At 32.4% G+C, this 23,713-nt stretch overlaps 1 protein-coding gene across 2 annotated transcripts in view; it reads left to right on the forward strand.

The window, feature by feature from the left end:
- The window catches only part of Diaph2 (diaphanous related formin 2), a 696,731-nt gene that overhangs the window by 202,407 nt on the left and 470,611 nt on the right, over positions 1 to 23,713 (forward strand). For both annotated transcript variants that reach the window (XM_021188630.2, XM_021188631.2), the window contains one exon: positions 24 to 138. In XM_021188630.2, the coding sequence (XP_021044289.1) occupies positions 24 to 138 (115 nt within the window). The remainder of the gene's footprint in view (positions 1 to 23; positions 139 to 23,713) is intronic.

Here is a 23,713-nt window from a genome sequence, read left to right on the forward strand (position 1 = left end):
TATCAGTGTTATTTTTGTGTTAGATTGAGCCTAAAGAATTATCTGAAAACTGTGTTTGGCTAAAACTTAAAGAAGAGAAGTATGAGAATCCAGATCTATTTGCAAAACTGGCCTTGACATTTCCTTCCCAGATGAAAGGTACCTTTTATTTTTAAACATTATAAATTTTTCCGCCTGGTATATTAGAATTCATTTCTCTAGTAAAATGTGCTAAGAAACTATTAATGCATTGTTTTCTCACAGTAAACAGGGACAAACATAAATATATTCATGTTTTAGCTACAGTTTTCTCTGTAACCAAAAAAGTCTTCTTTGAATTTTGTTTTGCATAAATATTATTATTTAACATAAAGTATACATTTTACCATTATTTAATATTTATGGTATATCTAACAAAATTGTTATTTTGTTGAGGAACAGGAGATTAATTTGTAGATTTCCCATGTAACACAAAATTGCATCATGGAACACTAGTACCTCTGAACTATATGAATGATACTGGACAAAGACTGGTGTGGTAGCAGTTAAACTTTGTTTATTTTAAATCATGTACAATATATCAAGCTTATTTTTCTGGAAATTTTCTAGTTTTCCTTATAAGCATATATTCTCAATTAATGTCCAGATATTATCCTCAGAAAATTTGGTTGTGGACTTGTTAATAAAATTACTTCTTTAAGATCTTATCTATAACATTTTCAACATTCCACACATGTAATTCAATTAATATGTAAGTCTCACAGTGAGTCATTGTGGTCTTTTGTATTTTTTTGACCATAGTGATTTTAGTAGTTATTGAAGAAATGATAATTGAGTCAAATGTAGACATTACATTGTATAAATTAGCCTTTACAACGAATAATGGGGAATATTCTGTAGTTTTGTTTTTTTTTTTAAGTGACTATCTTTGACATTCATCTGGTTCATTATGATGTCAGTTTGGAGAAAGAGAATGGCAAGTAGAATGGGGAGATATGTGGTGATTAGAGTGTTCAGAAGAACTATGAAATTTAAACAAATTTTTATTAATTTTACTTTTTTCTTATTTGCTATCATCCACTTCCAATTTAAAATTTCTCCTTCAGTAGCACTTATCCATGCCTATAACAAAGTATCCACAGAATTGTTTGCTTTAAGATGTGTATAGGAAACATAAACAGATTTCTTTTTTAAACTTGTGTCTTATCCCCAAGGTATAATATTTTGTATTTGTAAATATTACCCAATTTAATAATAAAATTACAATAGCTGAAATACTTCTGCTATTATATATTTAGGATAATCAGATATTCAGTCTATGGTTTTTCTCCAAAACCTTTGCCCATGTTATAGATGAAAATGTTAAATGTTTAGGCATATAGTTTTTGCCTTTGGCAAGGTGCTGAGAATGAAATTATTCTGTAGCCTAGGTTAGTATGCAGACCAAGATGGCTATAGAGTCATGGAAACCACTTAGCCTCCAGATTTCAAGTATGAGATACCATACTTCCTATCCTTTTCTATTAAAGTGATGCTGAATATTTTTCATCGGTTCATAGGCCATTTTTAACTATTTTTTTTCTTGATTTTCTCACTTTGCATATTTGAATATTTTTGCTGTGGAACACTGTTGACTTTTGTGTTGACTCCTACAGGAAACCTATTTTATAAAATTACCCTTTGTCTGGTTTATACAAATGACTAAGTAAGCCTAGATTCTGTATTTTACAAATGAAGGGAGTAAAATTAGAAACAAAAGGACAAACCATAAGGTGGACTGCGGTGTGTGTTCAGTTGTGTGTGTGTGTGTGTGTGTGTGTGTGTGTGTGTGATTTCTTTTAAAATCAACCCATTACAATGTAAGTTAGTAATGGTAGTGCAAAGTGCTGCCTACTTGAAAAAGGCTGGTGAACAGAGTTGCATCTACTTTCCTCAATTGTAATAAAAGCAACTTCCACTGACTGAATTACCTCATCCATAATGGGAATAGACTAATGTTTAACTAGGTAGGAAAATGGAATCAGCTTATATACATATCAGCACCTGGCACCCTCACTGCTTGGTATCTAACAGACACTTAATAAATGTTCATTAGGTTTTCACCTTTACTTATCTGATGGTGGGTGCGTATGTGTGTTGTTTTTGTTACTACAAATGTTTGTTTGGAAAGAGAATCTCTTTCCTTCCTTGTGGTACTCACTAGAGCTCATCAGTTAGAAAAGAAGTAATTCTTTTTTTTTCTTTCAAGACAGTGTTTCTCTGTATAGCCCTGGCTTTCCTGGAACTCACTTTGCAGACCAGGCTGGCCTCGAACTCAGAAATCTGCCTGCCTCTGCCTCCCAAGTGCTGGGATTAAAGGTGTGCGCCACCACTGCCCGACAAGAAGTAATTCTTAATGCCCTTGCGAAAACCTAATGAATGAATGAAACCAGAAAAAATATTCAAATTATGCACTCACTGCATTCCCCTTAAGTTTAATTCTTCAAATTTCTTTGTGGCATTACTCCTATTTTGTTAATTTTGAATATTTAAGTATATATAAGGACAGTGGAAACCTTTGGCATCATTGATTTATTTCTGAAGGGTGGCAGCATTTCAGGATCAGTTAAATATTATAGTACATCCTGTACATGGATGCAATAGAACAAACACATTTTGGTGACCCAACACTGATGCTTTAATTAACCATCTTACGTATTAATTGTCTTCTTGTTGAAATTCCGAGTTGAAATTCTTTGACATTCCCAGTGCCTTGATTCATAATTTGGTCAATAGATGGCAGGCTTAGTAAGAAATCAGCAGGAGGTTCTGACTCCAGCAAACAAAAGCTGCCCTGCCCTGGCTCTCATAGCTTTAGGGTGCCACTTTCTTCTCCATTCTACTGCTCATTGCAGCTCAATCAGCACCATTCTGGAATGAGCCACCAACCCTTTGTTTCTAAGACCTATTTCCAAGGCTGTTAGATTCAGTGTTCCAAAACCTTTTGAGAACTACCCCCTACTGCAAGGACTTTGGAGAGCACATGGCTCCATTCTCACTAAATGCACTATAAAGCATTACTAGTCTATATTGTCAAGTGAATGTTTGAAAATTCAAAGTAGCTGAGAGTTGCTAAATAGAACGAAGCTTTAATGTACCAGTTTTAATACCTATAATATTTAGATTTATAGGTATTCTTAGATATTTAGGGAAAATTATTTTTAATCTTCCACTAAAAAGAAGTTTATTTCTATTTTAGAAAAGGATTATCTCATTTTATTTTACTAGTTTGTAAAATACCTAGTATGTGTACAGAAAAGAACTAATTATTTTCTTCTCCCTGCAGCGGAAAGCTAACTCATAGTTTATTGACTGAGGTAGAGAGATTACTATATTTTGTCAGTTTGGAGTAAATGTTAGAATATTGAACATTTATTCAAAAGCTGTGGGAGCATAAAATACAGCTAATGTAGAATTGAAATAAAATGAATAATACAGGAGTGGTGCTATGAACATTTCAGTACAGTTTCAATAGGGAAAGATAGAAAGAAGTCTTTCTGGGTAGGGAATAACATTAGCAAAATATTAAAAATTTAGATGACTGAAACTTAACTGAATTTATTGGAACAAAGAACTACTCGTAAATTTTGTAACACCCAGGGTCAGTAGAGATTCACATGAATCGCAATCTTTTGTATGCTAAGCCTAGACACAAAAAGAGAAAACAGGCGGCTTATCACATGTAGACATTTGCCTTGTTTGACCATTCTGTGATCCAAGCTTGACTCTTTGTTATTGTTGGGGATTCAGCTGGTTATTATAAAACTATATATATTAATTAGGTTGAACTCGAATTTTAGAGCCAGCATCAAGCCTCTGGTCTCCTATTAACTTAACAGTGGGAGGAAGAGAAGTGCATACTGGGCTGAAAGCACACACAGCAGCTGTTGGCTTTGGAGTGAGACTTGGTGAGAACTTCACAGTGAAGAATGTTGGTTCGCTCCTTTTTCATTAATGTGAGCAGAATCACATACTATAAAGCTTGTCTTTAGGTCTGAACATTTGCTCAAAATAAGAGATTCTCATGAAATATAGAAATGAAAATGAGAGTTTATAAACAGTTTTGCCAGACTTGGCTAGAAATTTTTATTCTATCACCAATTTGCTTTTATAGCATTGTTAATAACTAATAGAAAAGGCCATACAAAAATTATGAAATGTGTATAACACTCCTCTTCCTAGAGAATGAGTCTTCTAGGGTCAGATTCCTTTTCACTTCTGGCATGATATTTTCAGTGAGAATCTTAATTCATGATCCCTGCTTGTTTGAATGATGGATCTTGCAAATTGTGAATGAGTATCACTAGCTTCAGCAAGATACAATGATAATCCTTGAATAGTAGGAATTCTTTTTATCATCTGTAAGCACTTTCCTAATTTTCAAACCTGCATTTTCTTTATTATGCCATTTATGTTCTTATAGACCATCATATGTAATTCCACATGTTATTTCTATTAAGGAAATATAAACATTATATATATATATGTGTGTGTGTGTGTGTGTGTGTGTGTGTGTGTGTGTGTGTGTGTGTGTGTGTATGTATTATCGAACATGAGAGCCGCTGTAGAACTTTTTCAGACTGCTGGAGTCTTTCAGAATATACATATCTGTAACTATTGGAATTTGTATGGTTTCTAGCTCTATTTTATTCAGTTAGATATTTGGAGATATATAACCATGCAGACTTTAATGATAGTGTTATTTTTACCTTTACAAAACTGCAGCAATTATAGAAAATAATAATATTATATAAGAGTTAAAGTAATGATTGTTAATATTAACTAAAATTGAAATAATAATGAAATGTGTAGCTTATAACTGCTAATTCTAATTAGTATTTGTAGGGTTCTCTAGAGGCTTTAGGAAGAACAAAGATAGTGTGTGTTTGGAAGTTGTAAGCAATTTCTTTGGTTTTAATATTGCTTGGAGGTAATATAAGAAATAAACCTAAGAGGTTAATAAAACAGTTTTGTCAATAACATATTTTTTCAATGCTGCTTAGGTTTAATAATAACTGAAAATGAAGTTTTATAAATATGTTAAGTACATATAAAGTTCACTTTTAATAATTGAAGTATCATATTTTGGTAGAACATAGTTTGATGATATATGTACATACAATTATTAAGTTTTCTACTAAAAAACATTTTAAATTGAATTTTTAACTTTGAATTTGGCTGGCTAGCCCTGGATATATATAATGTTGCTTTATTTCTTAACACACTTTTCTATATTTTTTGAAGAAATGAAAAGACAAAAGAATGGTAAAATCTAATTTATGTCCATTTTCATAATACAGAAAATTGTCCAATTGTCTTTACAATTATGAACTGTCAGTCTCACCATGTACACATTTTATATAGTGATATTAGCAGGTCTACAGAGTAATGGTGTTCTAGCAAACAATTTGTCATCATGATGACACACATTTCTTCCAGTCCTGGAGATAAGAAATTCACTGCAAGTTGTAGAGGACACCTTCATGTACTTCCTTACATGAAGGAAGGTCTAAGATTTCCTTCTGGACTCTTTTTCTATTAGATGTTGCATCTACTTGAGTCTTAGATTTTCACATGTGGATTTTAGGGAAACATTATCAACATTAATTTTCAGTCTTTTTACAATCCTATCTTTAATCCATTACTTTATTATATATTCAATGTTTAGGTTTCTGTTATTTGTTTATCATTGTTATCTTAGCACTGCCCCCCCCCATTATTATTAACACACTAGGAGTTTCAATTTAGGAGGGCACGAACACTTTTTTTTAAAAACTGGCATTTTTTAGCATAAAATTAGGGATTTTAGAGACAGAGATTCTGTCATTTTTAGAGAGATGTTGGGATAGACTACCTTTCACATTCTAATCAAGGGGATTTTAAAATAACTGACATTATGGATTGCAATATAGATTTTAATACTTCTGGTATTAACGCCATCATTAGAATGACTACCAATAGTAACAGGAATCATTATAGCAATAGAATGATAATGTAAAATCTCATATATCTCAATAGCTGTGGTTTGTGAATCCATATTTTATTTAGTTGTCATTTCAACTCTATATGGTTTATTGTTTTTTTAAGAATATGCCTTGATTTTGTAGGTAGTAAGTGAGAATGTGATTTTGAGCCAAGGTTTGTTGTTAATGACTTCTATATGTTAGAGCAATGAGTTTTAATGACTTTTCTGCCCTTAGTAATTTGTTCATTTTTTGAAGAGTTTAACAGAGCTCTTTTTCACACAGTTAATGATATAGTACCTTTATATTGTATTATCTTATGAAATGTGTCATCCTATTTCTCTAGCACTAAAGGCACTTCAGAGCAGGATCCAGAGGTAGCAAGTAATAAATTATTCTCTGAAGAAAATAAATTTATTTTTCCTATGTCTAATGTTTTTTTTTCTTTTGTCATTATTTCCATCGAATAGTCACTGATAAAATGGTGTCATGATTTTTGTTTCTGTTTTTTGTCATTAATGTAAGAATGTAGTTTTGTGATACTATTTATCCAATGATGCTTTATTAATACATAGTGGATGCATTCATAAAGTAAAGAAATTAATTTTTACTTGGAACTTTTAGAGTTAATAGCATTACCGATGCTTTGCATTGCTTTATTTGCTTTTTGAGATATGAGCTAGAGAGGCTCTATCTCCCTGTTTTTTGGATTCTAAACAGTGTATGAACTAAGCACAATCATAGGTGTTCTTTTGATAATGTCTGCAAGTGAAAAATTGTCACTCATTTTGAATCGTTATTCTATCTATATTTGTATTATTCAGATAAATTACATTGAATAGCATGTAAATTTTAGCAGTTCTATGCAAAGCTCCACGATATTATGGAGCTTTGTATATATCAAGTGAATCTTAGACTGTATCTTGATGAGAAGTAGGAGCAAATGGTTTCTGGGCTTGACAAAGTATACATAAATTAGAGTAGAGAAATTCAATCTGGCTAATGCATTTAATATACAAAATACCTAATAGTCATAATATATAATCAGTCCACTTTGATGACTTTAAACTTATTTCTTCCTTTTAAATAGACTCTTCATAAATATGTGAACATAACAGTTTTCTAGTAACCTGAGACTATACTAGATCCTCTGGCAAGTCTGTTGAGTTAATATACAAAAGAAGTACAGTTGTAATACCAAACCTAATAGCAGAAATTTAAGAATAATCTGTCTTTATTATTGGCTCCAACACACATATACACATGCATATATATGCTTATGACTATATTTAGATTGCTTATATTCATTCACTAATAAAAATGACATATTCATACGTTTTACATATATATGTGACCAAATGTGTTTCTTCAAAAATCTTTCTTATCACTGACTAAACACTAGAAATCTGCTTAAAGCCTCACTGCTTTCAGTTGTTGTTGTTGTTGTTGTTTAATGTTAATGTGAATTTCCAAGAGTTAATGTTTCACCCCATTTGGAGAGTTTTAATTTTATACTTTTACATTTGTGTTTTAAAGACTCTTCATATATTGCTTTGTAGTATTTTAATTTCTTTTAATGTTTATTTTTAAAAGTTGCCTTTAATTTGTTTAGCATACACTGAATTGTTTTGACTTTTGAGAATTTTTTAAATTTTGTGTGAATGGATATTTTACATGAATATATGTCTGTGCACCACTTGTGTGCAGAGGCCAGAAGATGGTCTCATTCTCTGGAACTTCACTACAGCTGTGTTCTGGCATGTGGGTTCTTGCTACAGAACCTGCCTCCTCCGGAATAGCAGCTTGTACTTTTAGTAATGGAGATGTCTTATTAGATCCAATTTAGGTCTCACTTTTTTTTCTGGGTAGCTCAGGCTACCCAGAAATTCATAATCTGCCAATCATTAAGTACTGGTGAGGCTACAGGTATTTACTAACACACTGGAGCTAAATAACAGTTTAATATAGTATGGCTGATGCTCTAATAAATATAGAAAACTTTGCTGAAGCAAATGTTTCTTTGGAAGTTTGTTGTTCAAATTTGAAGAAATTTCCATTTCTTGTTAATGTTATTGGGAGAAATATAAAGTATAATGACTAATAAACTATCAGAACAGTTTTGTGGAAGTGAAGATAATTTTATTTCATAGATTCTTAATAAGATTGACGGTTACACAGGGTGGTGGTGGCACATGCTTTTAATCCAATGTTTTAGGAGGCAGAGGCAGAAGGATCTCTGAGTTTGGCAAGCCTAATGTACAGAGAAATTTCCAGGATAGCCTGGGCTATACAGAGAAACCCTGTCTTGAAACCCCTCTCTCCAAAGAAGACAGACAATTTCTAAATTATATATTAATATTTATGTATATTCTGTATAAAATATGTGACTTGTCATCTTATAAGAAAACAACCTGCAGCATCTCAATAAGTATTAGTTTTATGGATCTCTTAGGCCCCGTAATCAAACCTTAAAATGTTACTTGGGCTCTCATACATTATTGTCTGTTCTAGGCTACACAGGGTATTAATGAAGCCCTTTTCTCCTGAGCACAGAAAGAAAGCTCAGGTCTCCTCCATGCTGCATGACTTTGCTGTGCTAACCATGAAGAGATGTGGAAGTCAGATGTATAGCCCAATTTCACAAACTTATACTTTTAAACACTATTGGCGTTCTCTGTGGTATACCTGTATATGTTAAAGCTCTTATTATCAGAAATCTCAACTGGGGAGCCTTAATCTCCTTATCTGTCTCACATATCAAAAACGGGATGTTTTGAATTCTTGTGTATTGACATGTCTTCTTCTTGCATACCCTATATAGCTAATGTACGAATTTAGTGTATATATCTTAAATTTTAGTTATTTTAGATATTATAATATAATTACAGTATTTTCTCCTCTTTGTTTCTCCAATCCCTCCCATATACCTCTTCTTCTATCTTTGAAATTTTTGCCACCTTTTCTTTAATCGAAGGTCTCTCTCTCTCTCTCTCTCTCTCTCTCTCTCTCTCTCTCTCTNGGTCTCTCTCTCTCTCTCTCTCTCTCTCTCTCTCTCTCTCTCTCTCTGTGTGTGTGTGTGTGTGTGTGTGTGTATGTGTCTGTGTGTATTTGCATGCATTCTAAATGCACAAATACAACCCCTCAGTCTGTATATGTTACATGAATGTATATTTGTTCTGGGCTAACCATTTGCTATTAAATAACAAACTGTGGGGCCTTTTGGGGGAGACCATAATTTCTCTCTAGTTGTCTGTAGTTCTTTGTCTAGTGTTGAAGACCCATGAACTTAAACTTATTAAGAGTTTAGTCATAAAGAGATATAGCTGACTGAACCAATTCATCCACTAAATTCTTTACAGTGTGTGGAAACATGTCTCTCAATATATAAAACTACTCCAAAAAAAATGAAAAAAAGATTGTTGCTACCTACCCTTGGTTAAGTTTTCCATGCAAAAGTTATCTTTGTTTTTCTTATCATAGCAAATTAATACTATTATGATTTATCTCTGCATACCAACATCATTTCCTAATACTGTTTCCATCCATTGGCATGAGTTTAACTTTGATAATTTTTAATTTAAATTACTCTTATACAAGCCTCAGCAAAATATATGATGCATTCAAATGGCAAACTTAACTATTATGAATTATCAATACCTCCTCTATTAGAATGGCTTATGGAGAGTTTTCTGTGTCTGGTTTCATGTGATAAGAATAGACTGATAAAGCACGTGTTGCTTCCTAGCATGTAATAGCTTATAATAGAAGGCAACTCGGCAACATGTTGGCCATTAGGATATTCACAATTTTCCATAAAAGAAAAGCTGATGAGATTAGGTAGCTTTTGTTGCATTAACAGGAACAAAAAAGATTCTATCACTGTTCTCCTAAGTCTTACTTAGTGTTTGCTCCTTCACTGTCAGATGACAGGCCTGCTAATTATTGGCATTTTCATTCTGTTGCGCATGCTCGTTTTTCTTAAGTGCAGACAATTTAAGTGTTTTAATAATTGATTGCATTATCAAATGTTAATATATCTATATGATAAATGAGAATATGGCTCTAAAACCTTTGTATTATAGCTTTTAGACATTCATTTTTCTAATTATACAATGTGACAGTTTTTAATCCATTATAGGTCATTACTGAAAACATACAAATGTAGAATTATGACAGTTTCTTAGGTACAGGTTTTTCAGGTACATGGTAGCTATAGTGTAGTATTTCAGAGTTGGGCAAAGTTTAACTCTGGGATTCTTCAGAATGTTTTTTACTCTCTATTAAAAAGAACTCTAGCCATATTATTTTTCATGTTGACTTGCAAATCTAACCCATGAAACTGTGAGGTTTTAGTAGTGTTTAGCTAGAAAGTCTCTCACCAAATAACAAAACTACCCATGTAAAAAATAGGTAATAAAAACAGCATGATGCCGTTTTGATTCTATTAATAGTAATTTTTAAGTTAATCATTTCATGTGTTCATGGTTAATGCTTTTTAGGACCAGTGAAACTAATGAGAACTAACTGTAACAGAGTTAGTGTCCATACTTCAGAACAAACCTGCCTGACCCATTAAAATTGAGTTGATGATCTTATTGATTTTAGCGCAGTATTGAAACCAATTTAAATAATATCCCACATATACCTGGGAAAGATAACAAAAGCTGTTAATTATTCTGAGCAGCCATTTTAATGTGGTTATCAATGGGTTCATGGTGTATTCCTAAAATAGCAGTGTCTAAGAAGAGTTTATTGCTATAGGGCTCTTAAGTTCATTGTTTTCATGTTGATTTTTAAACTGTCACATGAATCCCAGGCTGGTCTTGAACTTAATGTTTGGCCAAGATTGACTTTGAATTTTTGCTTTTCCTGTTTCTAGGTTATTGTAATAGGCCTGAGTACAAAGATACCATAACTAATTCATGAGAAGCTAGAGGTCAAAGTTGAGACCTGGGCTTCCTATTCCTTCAGCAGACACTCTACCACTTCAGTTAATTCCCCAACACCGTACATGTATTTCGAACTGATTTTTAAAATTAAGTGTTTATAAAATGCAAGTATGTATATGTATTATATGTGATATAATTATATTTGTTATCAGCTCTTCCAGATTCAATAATCTATTAAAATAAAATTATCAGTTTCCTTGGTGAGTAGATTATAATTATGTGCTAGTGTTTATATACTTCATGCTATTTACTTGGGAATATGTATTAATAAGTTAGTGCAATTAATTAGACTGGTCCCTTCTTAGTATGCAATAATATAAAGTTTTTTCTGATCAATATAAATTTTATAAGTAGCTAAAAAGAATTCTTTTTTATAATTTAGTATTTCTATGAAGTAAATAGTTGTTCTCCATTAATAAAGTATACTGAATTTACATCACTTTGTATATGAATTGAAACACAACTGTTTAAGTAATTTTACTTCTATTTTGATATATCTAGCCTATAACAATTTACAATCTCCTAGACTAGGGCAAAGACACTATTCCCCCAAAATAATTTAAAATTTGCCAGCAGAAATGGAAAAAGAAAAATTGCTGTGGATATCCATTTTCAAACAATACTTTTTTATGTTACATGTTATATGAAATCTGATATTTATCACTGAATTCCTTCATGGAAATAGGAATTACTATGGCTATATTCTATTTTGAGTGTTATTTTAAATTTCATGACTATGCTATTGTAGATTGTCTTAATTCCACCCCGTAGTTTTTTTGTAACTTAATTCAATAGTTGTATTGTTCATTCAATTACAGCATCTCCAGATTGGTATCATTAAAATTGTAATAAATATATACAAATTACTTCATGAAACTCTAATACATTTACTTTACTCCTTCAGCACTGTGTCATCTGTCAGAAGACTCGTGTATATCCTGTACATACCATATACATTTGTCATCAAGAAATACATATATGCAATTAAAACATACCTTTTTACCTAAAGATTGAATGTCTAGGACAGTTGGAACTGAATTGATTCATAGGGTACTCATTATCTCATTTTTTTCTGAATACATTCCATGTATCCACTCAATTAAACCTCATAAAAAGATATCATTAAAATATATATTATTATGTCCATAATGTCATAGGGAGATTAATTCACTCAATAGAAAACAACACAACTAAATTTGAACTTGGTGGTTTTAATTTCCAGACTTCCAGCTTCCAGTGAGTTCATATGTTGTCAGAAATTTGAATTGTTAAGATGGGTCCTGTTTCTATAGACGTAAAGCATATATTGTAGAAACTATAGTCCTACCTTGTTCATCTGAGACAACTGTCAATTTCACAGTTCAATTTTTTAGCCAGGAATGGCATGAGAGAAGAGAAAGGAAATGCTGTAAATTTTGTTCTGAACTCTAAGAAGGCGTTTTCAGATGATCCACACTTTTGCATCTGTGAGTTACTTTTGCGTCTGAACAATATCATTCATTCTTGGTATCTAAGGGTATCTCTTCTCAAATCAGATAGGGAAGGTGGCATTTGCAATTTTCGAGGAAGATGAATAACTTAAAACATCCATTGTTGTTGTCTTAATCCCTCCAAGTGAATACACTTGCCAAAAGGTCTCTTTTAACAATTACTCCAGATGGTCTATTCGGCCATCATTGGAAAGAGAGGCCTCTTGGTCTTGCAAACTTTATAAGCCCCAGTACAAGGGAATGCCAGGACCAAGAAGTGGGAGTGGGTGGGCAGGGGAGCAGGGCAGGGGGAAGGTATAGGGATCTTTTGGGATGGCATTTGAAATGTAAATAAATAAAACATCTAATTAAAAAAAAAAAACAATTACTCCAGGACTCCTTTATATGAAGAGTAATGATGTTTTCCAAGTTCATTTCAGTTATGTCAGAGGCTAAACATTCTGAACTAGTACTAGTCTTTCTTTTGATGTGAATAGAGATAATTACTATGATTCATCTCTTCTAAAAGAAGACACTATTTGAGATTATTCTGTCACTAATGTTTTTAAACTTTACTGTAAGCTTACAGCTCACATTACTGCTAGAAATACTTTAATCTTACTAGCCAAATTATATTATCATGCTTAATGTAAACATTAATGCATTCCTCACAGTCTTTTAAAGTGTGGGGTTTTGAGTACCAAGTTTATTCCAAAACACCTGGCAGGAGGTGACTGTTGGCAATTGTAAGTATGCCAGCATGCAATATTGAATGAAAGAAATCAATAAGTCACCTTGTCTAAATGCTTTCTTATACTATGTCAAACCAATTACATGCTATCCAAAAATACAAACCATTTAAATGTTTCAGAAAACTGAAATTTACAATATATTGCTGAATTAGTTAATAACACAAAATTTTATTATCTTTTTCATTTCCTCTATTAAGAACCCTGATATTATACAATTCCTCTATTTAAGACCCTCCAATTTGCTGTACTTTCAGATGCTGTGGTAGGGTCCAATTCGGGAATGAGTTCAATATTTTTTATTGTAGGTATATTTACTTATGTTTTCCATTTAATTATTTATTTTACATCCTGATCACTGCCCCACTTCCAGGTCTCCTTTCACACAGTCCCTTCTTCTATTCCACTCTCCCTATTCTTCTCTGACAGAGTGGGGTCACCTGGGTATCCTCCCATCCTGACACATACTTGAATCATCTGAAATTTGAATCATTAGCAACGGGATATAAAAGTGGACACAAGTGCAATCAGTAATGTACATTTGCTTATGTTTATCGATTTACTTTGTGATAATTTAACATTTTAGTAGTTAGCTATCAGGTTCCAGCTTACTGTGATATAATTTGAATACGCTTTATCCTGGCTATTGCTAGGAAGGATGTATATATATTAGAACAAACATTATTCCATATACAGTTATTGAGGCAGTTGAACTTGTAAAGTGCCTGTTTGTAGAATCTATGAAATTTCCCTATTTTTGAAATCATCATTTGGATCTCTGGAAAGAAATTTCACTGTTTCATTGTATTTTGTACAACAAAAAAGCAGATATCTTAGAACCGATGTGGTAAATTTTCACTCTTAAATTCTTCTCTGAAATAATGTCCTGTTAATTCATTTATTTACAGTACTGACATTGGTGACTGTAATGTATCTACTATTCTTGTTAGGCAATATAGTCAATATAGTCAATATTGTGATAAAATAAAAAACTTAAATATTAATTTTTGGATATATAATATTTTAACTATTGTACCACATTTGTTCTTTATGGATAGTGCATTTTAGAAAATGAATTATCTTATCAGTGAGTGCATACCATCTGTGTTCTTTTGAGATTGGGTTACCTCACTCAGGATGATATTTTCTAGTTCCATCCATTTGCCTAAGAATTTCATGAATTCATTGTTTTTAATAGCCGAGTAGTACTCCATTGTGTAAATGTACCACATTTTCTGTATCCATTCCTCTATTGAGGGACATCTGGGTTCTTTCCAGCTTCTGGCTGTTATAAATAAGGCTGCTATGAACATAGTGGAGCATGTGTCCTTATTACCAGTTGGAACATCTTCTCGGTCTATGCCCAGGAGAGGTATTGCTGGATATTCTGGTAGTACTATGCCCAATTTTCTGAGGAAATGCCAGACTGATTTCCAGAGTGGTTGTATAAGCTTGCAGGCCCACCAGCAATGGAGGAGTGTTCCTTTTTCTCCACATCCTTGCCAGCTTTACATTTTTTCAGTGCTTCTCAGCCATTTGGCATTCCTCAGTTGAGAATTCTTTGTTTAGTTCTGTACTCTATTTTTTTTTAATAGGGTAATTTTTTTCTCTGGAGTCTAATTTCTTGATTTCTTTGTATATATTGGATATTAGCCCTGTGTCAGATATAGGATTGGTACGTGGATATTAGCCCAGAAGCTCAGAATATCCAAGATATAATTTGCAGACCACATGAAGCTCAAGAAGAAGGAAGACCAATGTCCTTTGGTCCTTCTTAGAAGGGAGATCTCAATACCCATGGGAGGAGATACAGAAACAAAGTGTGGAACAGATACTGAAGGAAAGACTATTTAGAAATTGCTCCTCCTGGGGATCCATCCCATACACAACCACCAAACCCTGACACTGTTGTGGATACTCGCTGACAGGACCCTGATAGAGCTGTCTCCTGAGAAGCTCTGCCAGTGCCTGATAAACAGGAGTGTGTGGGTTGGTGGGCAGGGGAGGGGGGTTGGGTTAGAGGGTTTTTAGAGGTGAAACGAGGAAATTGGATAACATTTGAAATGTAAATAAATAAAATATATAACTAAATATAAATTAAAAAATATAATGTATTCTATATTAAATACTATTTGTAATGAATAATTGAATTATTTTCAGAAACTACATTTATTTGAAGATCAATTAATTGTATAAGCCTTATAGATAATATCATATCCCTATATTCAAAGTACCCTTTCAGCCAATTTTTGTGAGATATGAATATCTCATTGTTTATCTTTCTTCATCAGATACCTGCATAATCAAAGTGTGTTAAACCTACTTCACAAATATTGGAATGGTAGATTGAAGGATTTTGGGGAGGTTTATTTCTTGATACAGTTTATAATAAGAAATGATAAGGCTGCATAGATGCTAACTTGTAATAGAAATGAGATTACATTATTATTCTAGTACTTCTTTCAAGCATCCACTGAGGCTATTGTCATTGTCTTCCTTGCCCATTCAACAAAAAAATATCAAAATTTGCCTCATATTACTATTTATCCTAGCATAGTTAGTACTCTTGTAGGTCTGTAACACCCAGAATAAATAGCTATATTCTCAATAAAGGAACTAGAATTTGTTTAACTTGTGGTGTCCTGTTAGTATCCTTGTTTATGTCTTACATTCTGCTTATTATCTTTGATTCAAGACTAACATTTTCATCTTCCTTAAGGACCTTTCTAGAGACCAGTTCATTAGTTTTTGTTCATGTTGTGTACACATGGTTAAATTTTTATATGATAAATCAACCACTCCACCCAGCATTACTATGGAATGTAGTTTCCATAGATCTGCTTAGTTATATATATATAATTTAAAATTTGAATTGTAGCTTGAACGTACATATATATGAATGAAATGCAATTATTTATATAATATGATATATATGTATATATTCTATTTGAATTGGAGTAGAGATGAAATGGAATAAATAAGTCAAAAGAAAGACTATTGGGGTAATATGTGTGAGACACTTGTTTCCTCAGATGGCTTCCATTTTATAAAATAGTGACTGTTTAAAATAATTATGTTTCCTAGAAATGTATTTTTTATATTCCTAAAAAATAATTAGTATATTCATTCTCTGTGCATTCTTAAATTTACAAATCTTTTCATTGAGTATTTACTTTGTGTTAGGTGCCAGGGTTGGCCTTAGATGATACAACTGATCGCTGAATGTGTTCTTGGCTTGTTTGGAACTTACATACTTACAGAACGAAACATCAATAAACATGTAATTAAATTACTCTGAATATCAAGTAGTATTAGAATTTTAAATGAGGTAACATTGTGTATTATAGGAAATTATTTTAAAAGGGGGTTAAGTGTAATAATAAGAAAAGGTTATTAAAAATAAGAGTTAGGGAATTTGAAAACTTTTCTTCAAAAGCATATGCCAAGAGAATCATTGATTAGTTAAATGCTCACCACAAGTCCTAAGGGATCAAATTCCTCATAAATTTGTGACTTGAGCCAAAGTTAATGCTATGTTAGGAATATATATATCATCTTACCTATCAAGTTAGAAAAGTGATAATAGGTGTTGGTGGAAAAAATAGAACACAACATTGTGATAATGAACACAAACCACCATTGTGTATTCTGCTAACATTTTCATAGTTACAAAGTACAGTGCTGTTTGAACTAGTTAAGTGTTGCTATATGGTGAGAAACTATATTGCTTTAGCATTAACCCGAGCTTAACTCTTGGAGTCTGTGCTACTTTTGATTTCACTGAAAAGACCACCTTTTACCCCACACCCTTGTGCTTTAAATATTTGGTAAAACAAATATTGCTCCTCTAAGTCTTTCTTTTTATTTGCTACAGGCCTAGGTCATGATGTATAACAGGAATAAATTAATTTAACTTTGAACATTTTTGTTCTGGTGAGAAAATTTTATTCGTCCCTTTCTTTCTTTCTTTCTTTCTTTCTTTCTTTCTTTCTTTCTTTCTTTCTTTCTTTCTTTCTTTCTTTCTTTCTTTCTTTCTTGCATCAACATAATAAAGAACATTTTATTTTTTATTAATTTATTTACTTATTTTACACTCCATATTTTATGCCCTCCACCGTCCATCCTCCTACTGCTCCACATCCCATACCTCCTCCCCTCTATCTCCATGTGGATATCCCCACACCACACACCACCTGACCTCTAAACTCCCTGGGGCCTCCAGTCTCTTGAGGGTTAGGTGCATCATCTCTGAATGAACACAGACCTGGCAGTCCTCTGCTGTATGTGTGTTGGGGGCCTCATATCAGCTGGTGTATGCTTTCTGGTTCAGTGTCTGAGAGATTTTGGGGTTCCAGATTAATTGAGACTGCTGATCTTCCTACAGGATCACCCTCCTCCTCAGGTTCTTTCAGTCTTTCTATAAGTCAACAACAGGGATCAGCTGTCCATTGGTTGAGTGAAACTGTCTGCATCTGACTCTTTCAGCTGCTTGTTGGGTCTTCTGGAGTGTGGTCATGCTAAGTCCCTTTTTGTGAGCATTCCATAGCAGAGGGCTTAATTCTTATTCCAACTTAATCAGGGATCTGAAACGTTTTCATCCATTATGCGCTGAAGGGATACTGAGAGTATACTGATGAAATCCCTTTTGATTAAAATAAAAAACTAAACTAATTTAAGAAAAAAATATATGTAATTTCTTTGAGACTTATACATTTAGTGGCTTAAAATAAAAATACCATATTGCAGCGTTTCTTTTCAGGTGGAAATATATCCTATATCCAGGAAAATTTAAGATGTTGTACTTTTATTCTTCTAAAAATAGAGAATACATTTAACTGTTTTAGTTATATCAAAATGCCAAAGTATTTTTTTTCCCTGAAAAATAATACCTATCAATTTTCAGATGTTGTTATTGTCACTATGTTACCATTTATTCTAGATCATAAAAGGCTTTCTTATCTTTTGGTATTCCATGTATAAGCATTCATTTACCTAATAACATTATGCTACAGAAAAATACAATTAGGAAAATGTAATTGTTGAGTATTTCACAGAAAATGTACCATGAAATCTTAATGTTCAGTGTGTTGGTGAAGCTTTCCAAATTTATACTGTACCATTGCAGTCTATTCAGTTGTATTATTTTACCTAATTTCAGTGTGGCAGAATTATTTTGGTATCATTATTGCTATTTCATTTGTGACTATGTTAGAGTGCATCATTCAAGAAGATGATGTGATTTCTATTCCTGGGAGTCTTTTAAGATATCTTTCAGTTATGTATGGAAAGCATATTGCAAGTAAATTTATTATCCTTACCCTAATTCTAGATAGGAGACCCCAAAGAAATCTTTTTAGAGGGCTGCTTTGATGCACTGAAGAGTACTTAATGTCAAATATTTAGGCGGCTGTTCTCCCTTTTGTCTCTCATGTACGTTTCTTATTTTGAATTAATAAATCAGAAAATAAATCATATAATTTCAGTACATTTGTTTTCTATGTGCTAGTATGGTATAATCATAAATGTATTTTAAAACATGTACAATCATCTATATGTGGAAGGATAACCACATATCTTATATTATAAGATATTAAATAAATCTTGCCAAATTTATAACATTCTCTTCCCAAGTTCAGGGATCATCATGGAACAGGGTGCAGAAAGATAATAAGAGCAAGAAATATTGGCTACTTGCAGTAAAATTTTGTTTTTGAGACATGAGTGACCATTGTACACATGTTCTCACAATAGTAAACTTCCCAAGACTTGTGTTTCCACTGTATTTTCAATAATTTATTTATTATTGTCCCAGAGTATAGCTTCTTAGAACGTGGTTTGGACATTTCAACCACAAGCAAAAAGTGGGGAGGTAAAACTTGAAATTTTGCAAGACCTTTAAAACTAAAGCCTACTACTACCAGTGGCATAGCCATATTTCTTCAACTATCTATACACCACAAACTGGATACCAAGTGTTTAAATAATACAGACTTTTAGAGGCATTTCTCATTCAAACTTCTATAACTTTTCATTTGCCATCTTCTAATATACATTTATATTTAGTAGCATTCTCAACATCAACAATTATAAGCTTAAAATATGAACATGGGAAACTTTGCAGATAATCCATGTCCTGTAATATTAAACATTAAACTAAGTTTCAGTTCTCTATAGAAAAATAAATAAGCACATCTTCCCCATTAGTGTGAACAGTTGCTTTGTTGTTTACAAATGGTAAAAACATGTAAGAGCCAAAGCTATGGTTAAAATATTTTTATGATTTATTATCAGTAATAGTTTGGTTGTATATCTGTTTTTTTAACCTGTACTACCAGCATCATGTAAAAATTTCTGAGATGAAATGTGACCACCATAAGATAAAGCATAGCAAATCTTGTTATATACAAGATATCGTAGATTCTTGCCTACTCATATAATTCTAATATCATGGTATAAATTTAACAAAGATAAAAAAGACAAGCTTATTTTTTAGAACATACCGTGGTATAAAACAGAAAAATTGGTTTTCATTAGGCTTTGAAATCCCGTATTTCAATTTCAGCCTCCTGATCAGTCTTTTCTTAGAACACAGTAACAATAGATGGTCTAGTATCTTATTCTGGTTTTTCAGTGTCCAGGTGTTCCCCACCTTGGTTTTGATTAGACACTAAACTTTGAGAAGTGATTCAACTTTCTTTTTTGTTTTATTTTGTTTTGTTTTCTCATTACATTTTTATTAGCTATCTTCTTTATTTACATTTCAAATTTTATCTCTTACCCTCATTTCCCCTCTGAAACCCCCCCTATCCCATCGCTCCTTCCCCAGCTCACTAACCCACTCACTCATGTTTCCCTGTCTTGGCAGTCCCCTACACTGGGGCATAGAGACTTCATAGGACCAAGGGCCTCTTAAGCTTGCTTCCTTGTGACTTCACTGTTTTCTGATTCTAATAGTTTTCCTTTTGCTTCCTCAAGTCTATCTTTCCTTCGCTGGCAGAAAATTAGCTTTATGAAACGTTCTTAATTTTTTTTCTCTGTTTATTGAAGAAAGCATGTATTACCATGTACCTTTATTATCATTCCAGTGGAATCTCTTTGTTGTAAATAAAGCTGTAAATACCCTATAGAATGATATTTTACTTCATTGCCATATCATTATATTACTGGAATCTGGATGAGATCTTGGCATTTTCTTTCTGATTCACTACTTCAACATAAGACGTAGTTAATTATATTTTTCACATCTCTTGATATCTATGTGAATGGTTTTTGTCTTTTACATTAAAAAAGAAAACTAGACTAAATACACTCACAAACAGAAAGTAAATGACAAGTGTAAAACCTTACTATTATATGACCTTTTATGCTTGTTGTCTTTATAAGTGTCTTATTTGCATTAACTAATGTTATCTTTTTGTTAACACTTTGAAATTAACCTTATTTGTTCATTTTATATAAAGTGAATAAGAAATAGAGAGATGAATTAACTTGGTAAATATAACATATATAATAACAGGACAATGATGATTGAGGGCCAAAGAATTCTATTTCATGAACATTTAAAATCTGGACGCAGGAGTTCGGGAGCAGGGTGGGGGTGTATAGGGGACTTTCAGGGAGGAAACTAGTAAAGGGGATAGCATTTAAAATGAAAATGAAGAAAATATCTAATAAAAAAGAAAAAATATGTGTTATAAGCATGAATTTGTAGAATTACATAAATATCATCTTCTCTTAAATTATTTATCAGGCCATACAATAAATCATCATTTTCTTTGCTGTCTCATATGCATGAGGTAATTTCTTACAATTAGCTATAAGAAAATTTGTTAAACCAATTATTGCTAATATAACAGTTTGTGTTAGTCTTCATTTTAAAATGGGGTAACTAGAAGACCAGTATATTGCATATACATGAATACACAGGTACCTAATGCAATATTTTCTCTTTAACTGGGGTAGTGATATTATATAAGCCACAAGGGCAGTTTCTCATCATGTTTCTAATTCTAAAGCATTTATTTAGAAAGAATGCTTACCGCAACATATCTACAATGCAGAAATGAAGTAAGAGAAATTCCGGTGTCTGAGAGTATTGGTTAATAATTGTTTTGCTTATTGTATCCTCCCAGGGTGGGTAAAAGAATTTGCTGGTGATCAAGCACTTTGAAAGTGTATCCAAGTTGAATTTCCATAATCACTGAAGTTTGTAATAGTAATTTAAAGTTCAGATATATTTGTTCTGCAAGCATAGGTGAATATGCTTGCTATGCATGCTGCTAGACCATTTTCTGTCTTGAAATGTTAATATGAAACATATTAAGCCTTGGATATATTTGGACCTATTAGACTATGAAGATTATTGACAATAGCATTTTCACTGGTTGGTTGACATTAAACCTGAATAGAACTGTCAGAAAGTAATTGGATAAAGGGCAGTCCTAATTCTCGAATAAGAAGACTACATATCAGAATGGTTTACCTTCCTTTTGTGAATATAAACCATGCTATTTACCATATTCCTATTGAATTTTTGGCAGTTTCTTTCTAATAGGAAGTATGTGAGAAAAAAAGTCTATACTTGAACTTTACCACCAGAAACAAATATAGATAGTCAGCTAGAACATGGATTGTGCTGTATAGTATACTGCATGTCTATTTTTTTAGGTCACAATCATATTTTAAAATGATTTTGGGCAGTTTCCCAAATATTTGATCATTTTGTTGTTGTTCCTTCTATTTCAGGTATAATGTATATTTTTTGTTTGTTTTGTTTTTGGCTAATGATATATTTAGTGTGTCATTAGCAATCAGAATTAGTTTGTATTTTGTTTGTTTATACGAATGCCTGTTATCACAATGGATTAAAGCTCAGAAAATGGGATGATGTGTTAATATCAAGTAACTGCCATAATACACTGTAATGATTTAAATATAAAGAGACACAAAAAAAAACTAATTTTCTTGCTATTCATGAAAAAATTAAGGATTGATATTTGTTTGGACAATCAGTCACGGGATGGAGAATGGCTAATGGGGCCCTGCCTTTTACTTCTGAACTGTTGGCTGCTGATGCATTTCGAGGATGAAGAGTCATTGCCTCCAATGTTGACCCATTTCCAAGCCCACCAAGCTCTAGTGAATACCTCCAAAACAGTCTCACAGATTAAATTCAGTGGATCACAACACAGAATGAATTGACTATAATGTGAGAAACAATTGTATGTAGAATAACAGGGATTGACATGGGTAGTAGTGATAGATGGAAAAGTGTGTACGTGTGTGTGTGTGTGTGTGTGTGTGTGTGTGTGTGTACTATATATGATGTACATGAGTGAACTTTACATAAAACATTTAATTAATAATTATGGTATGTTTAGAAGATGTGGCATGAAGGAGAGCTTTCCAATGTTTTGATCGAGCTGTGTTTCAGTAATGAATACATATCACTAGAATTTTTAAGATAGATAGCAGTACTATAAGTAGGCTTTTAAACAATAGGCTAATTCTGAGATTTTTAAGGATCTGAACTATGGCAATGTCAATAGCAGTGTTAAGGAAGAAGGGAAACACCAAAAAGTAGAAATTAACAGGTTTTAATGACTTACTCCAAGAAAGGTGACAGAGAAGAGGAAGGGAAGTTAAATATGATTTCTAGGTATCTTATTTCTATAACTAGATTTATGATGAGAAGGAAAAGGACAACAAATTAACCTCTGATATAATAAATTTCTCAAGTAAGAGGTTTCGATGACCACATGGTGTGGGTAATTATATGTTGAAAATTAGTTTCAGAATATTATCTGAGTTTCAGCTAGCTAGAAAGGTGGAGTTACAGTTAATCTGCACATGTATGATATTCATGAAAATGAAGTTGGCCATAGTGGTATAAGCTTGTGATCCCAAGATACTTGAAATGTTGACTCGAGAATTTACCTTTCTGTTGTATCTTGAAACGTAGACCAGGCTGTCCTACATAGTGAGACCTTTAACCATTTGATTTTTAAATGAAATAAAAATAAAGCCCTGAATGTAAATCAAATCACCCAAAAACTTAACAATAGGAAAGTAATAATAAAAACCTAAAAGAAAAAATAACCAAAACAAACAAAGTCCAAACAATACTATCCCTGTCTGACTTCTGTAGATACTAAAAGTTTGTGAAAATTTAGAAGACGAAAGCCCAAGAAATGAAATGCCGAGAAAGAAGTTACAGAATAAAGAAAGTACAGTCTAAAAATATCCCAAGATATTTTTCTCTTCAATTCCATGAAGATAGAAGATGTTTTAATCAAGTTGACTGTTACTGAAACAGTAAAAGAGGAAAAGAGAATAAAATCTTTTAAGTTTTCCATGGTGGAGAATATTTGTTCTTTTAATTGTTTCATGTTCAGAGTAGATAAAAGTCATATCAAAATTTATTTAGAGCTCAGTACCGCTGATGCTGATCGTTGAGATATTAGAAGCAAAATATGAAATTTTGGAAGATAATTGAATGATGTACCGCAAAACTCAATGAAGATGATACTGAGGCTAGACGTACTAGAAAAGTACATGGCTTACAA

Source organism: Mus pahari, chromosome X (assembly GCF_900095145.1).
Source record: "Mus pahari chromosome X, PAHARI_EIJ_v1.1, whole genome shotgun sequence".
NCBI lineage: Eukaryota > Metazoa > Chordata > Mammalia > Rodentia > Muridae > Mus > Mus pahari.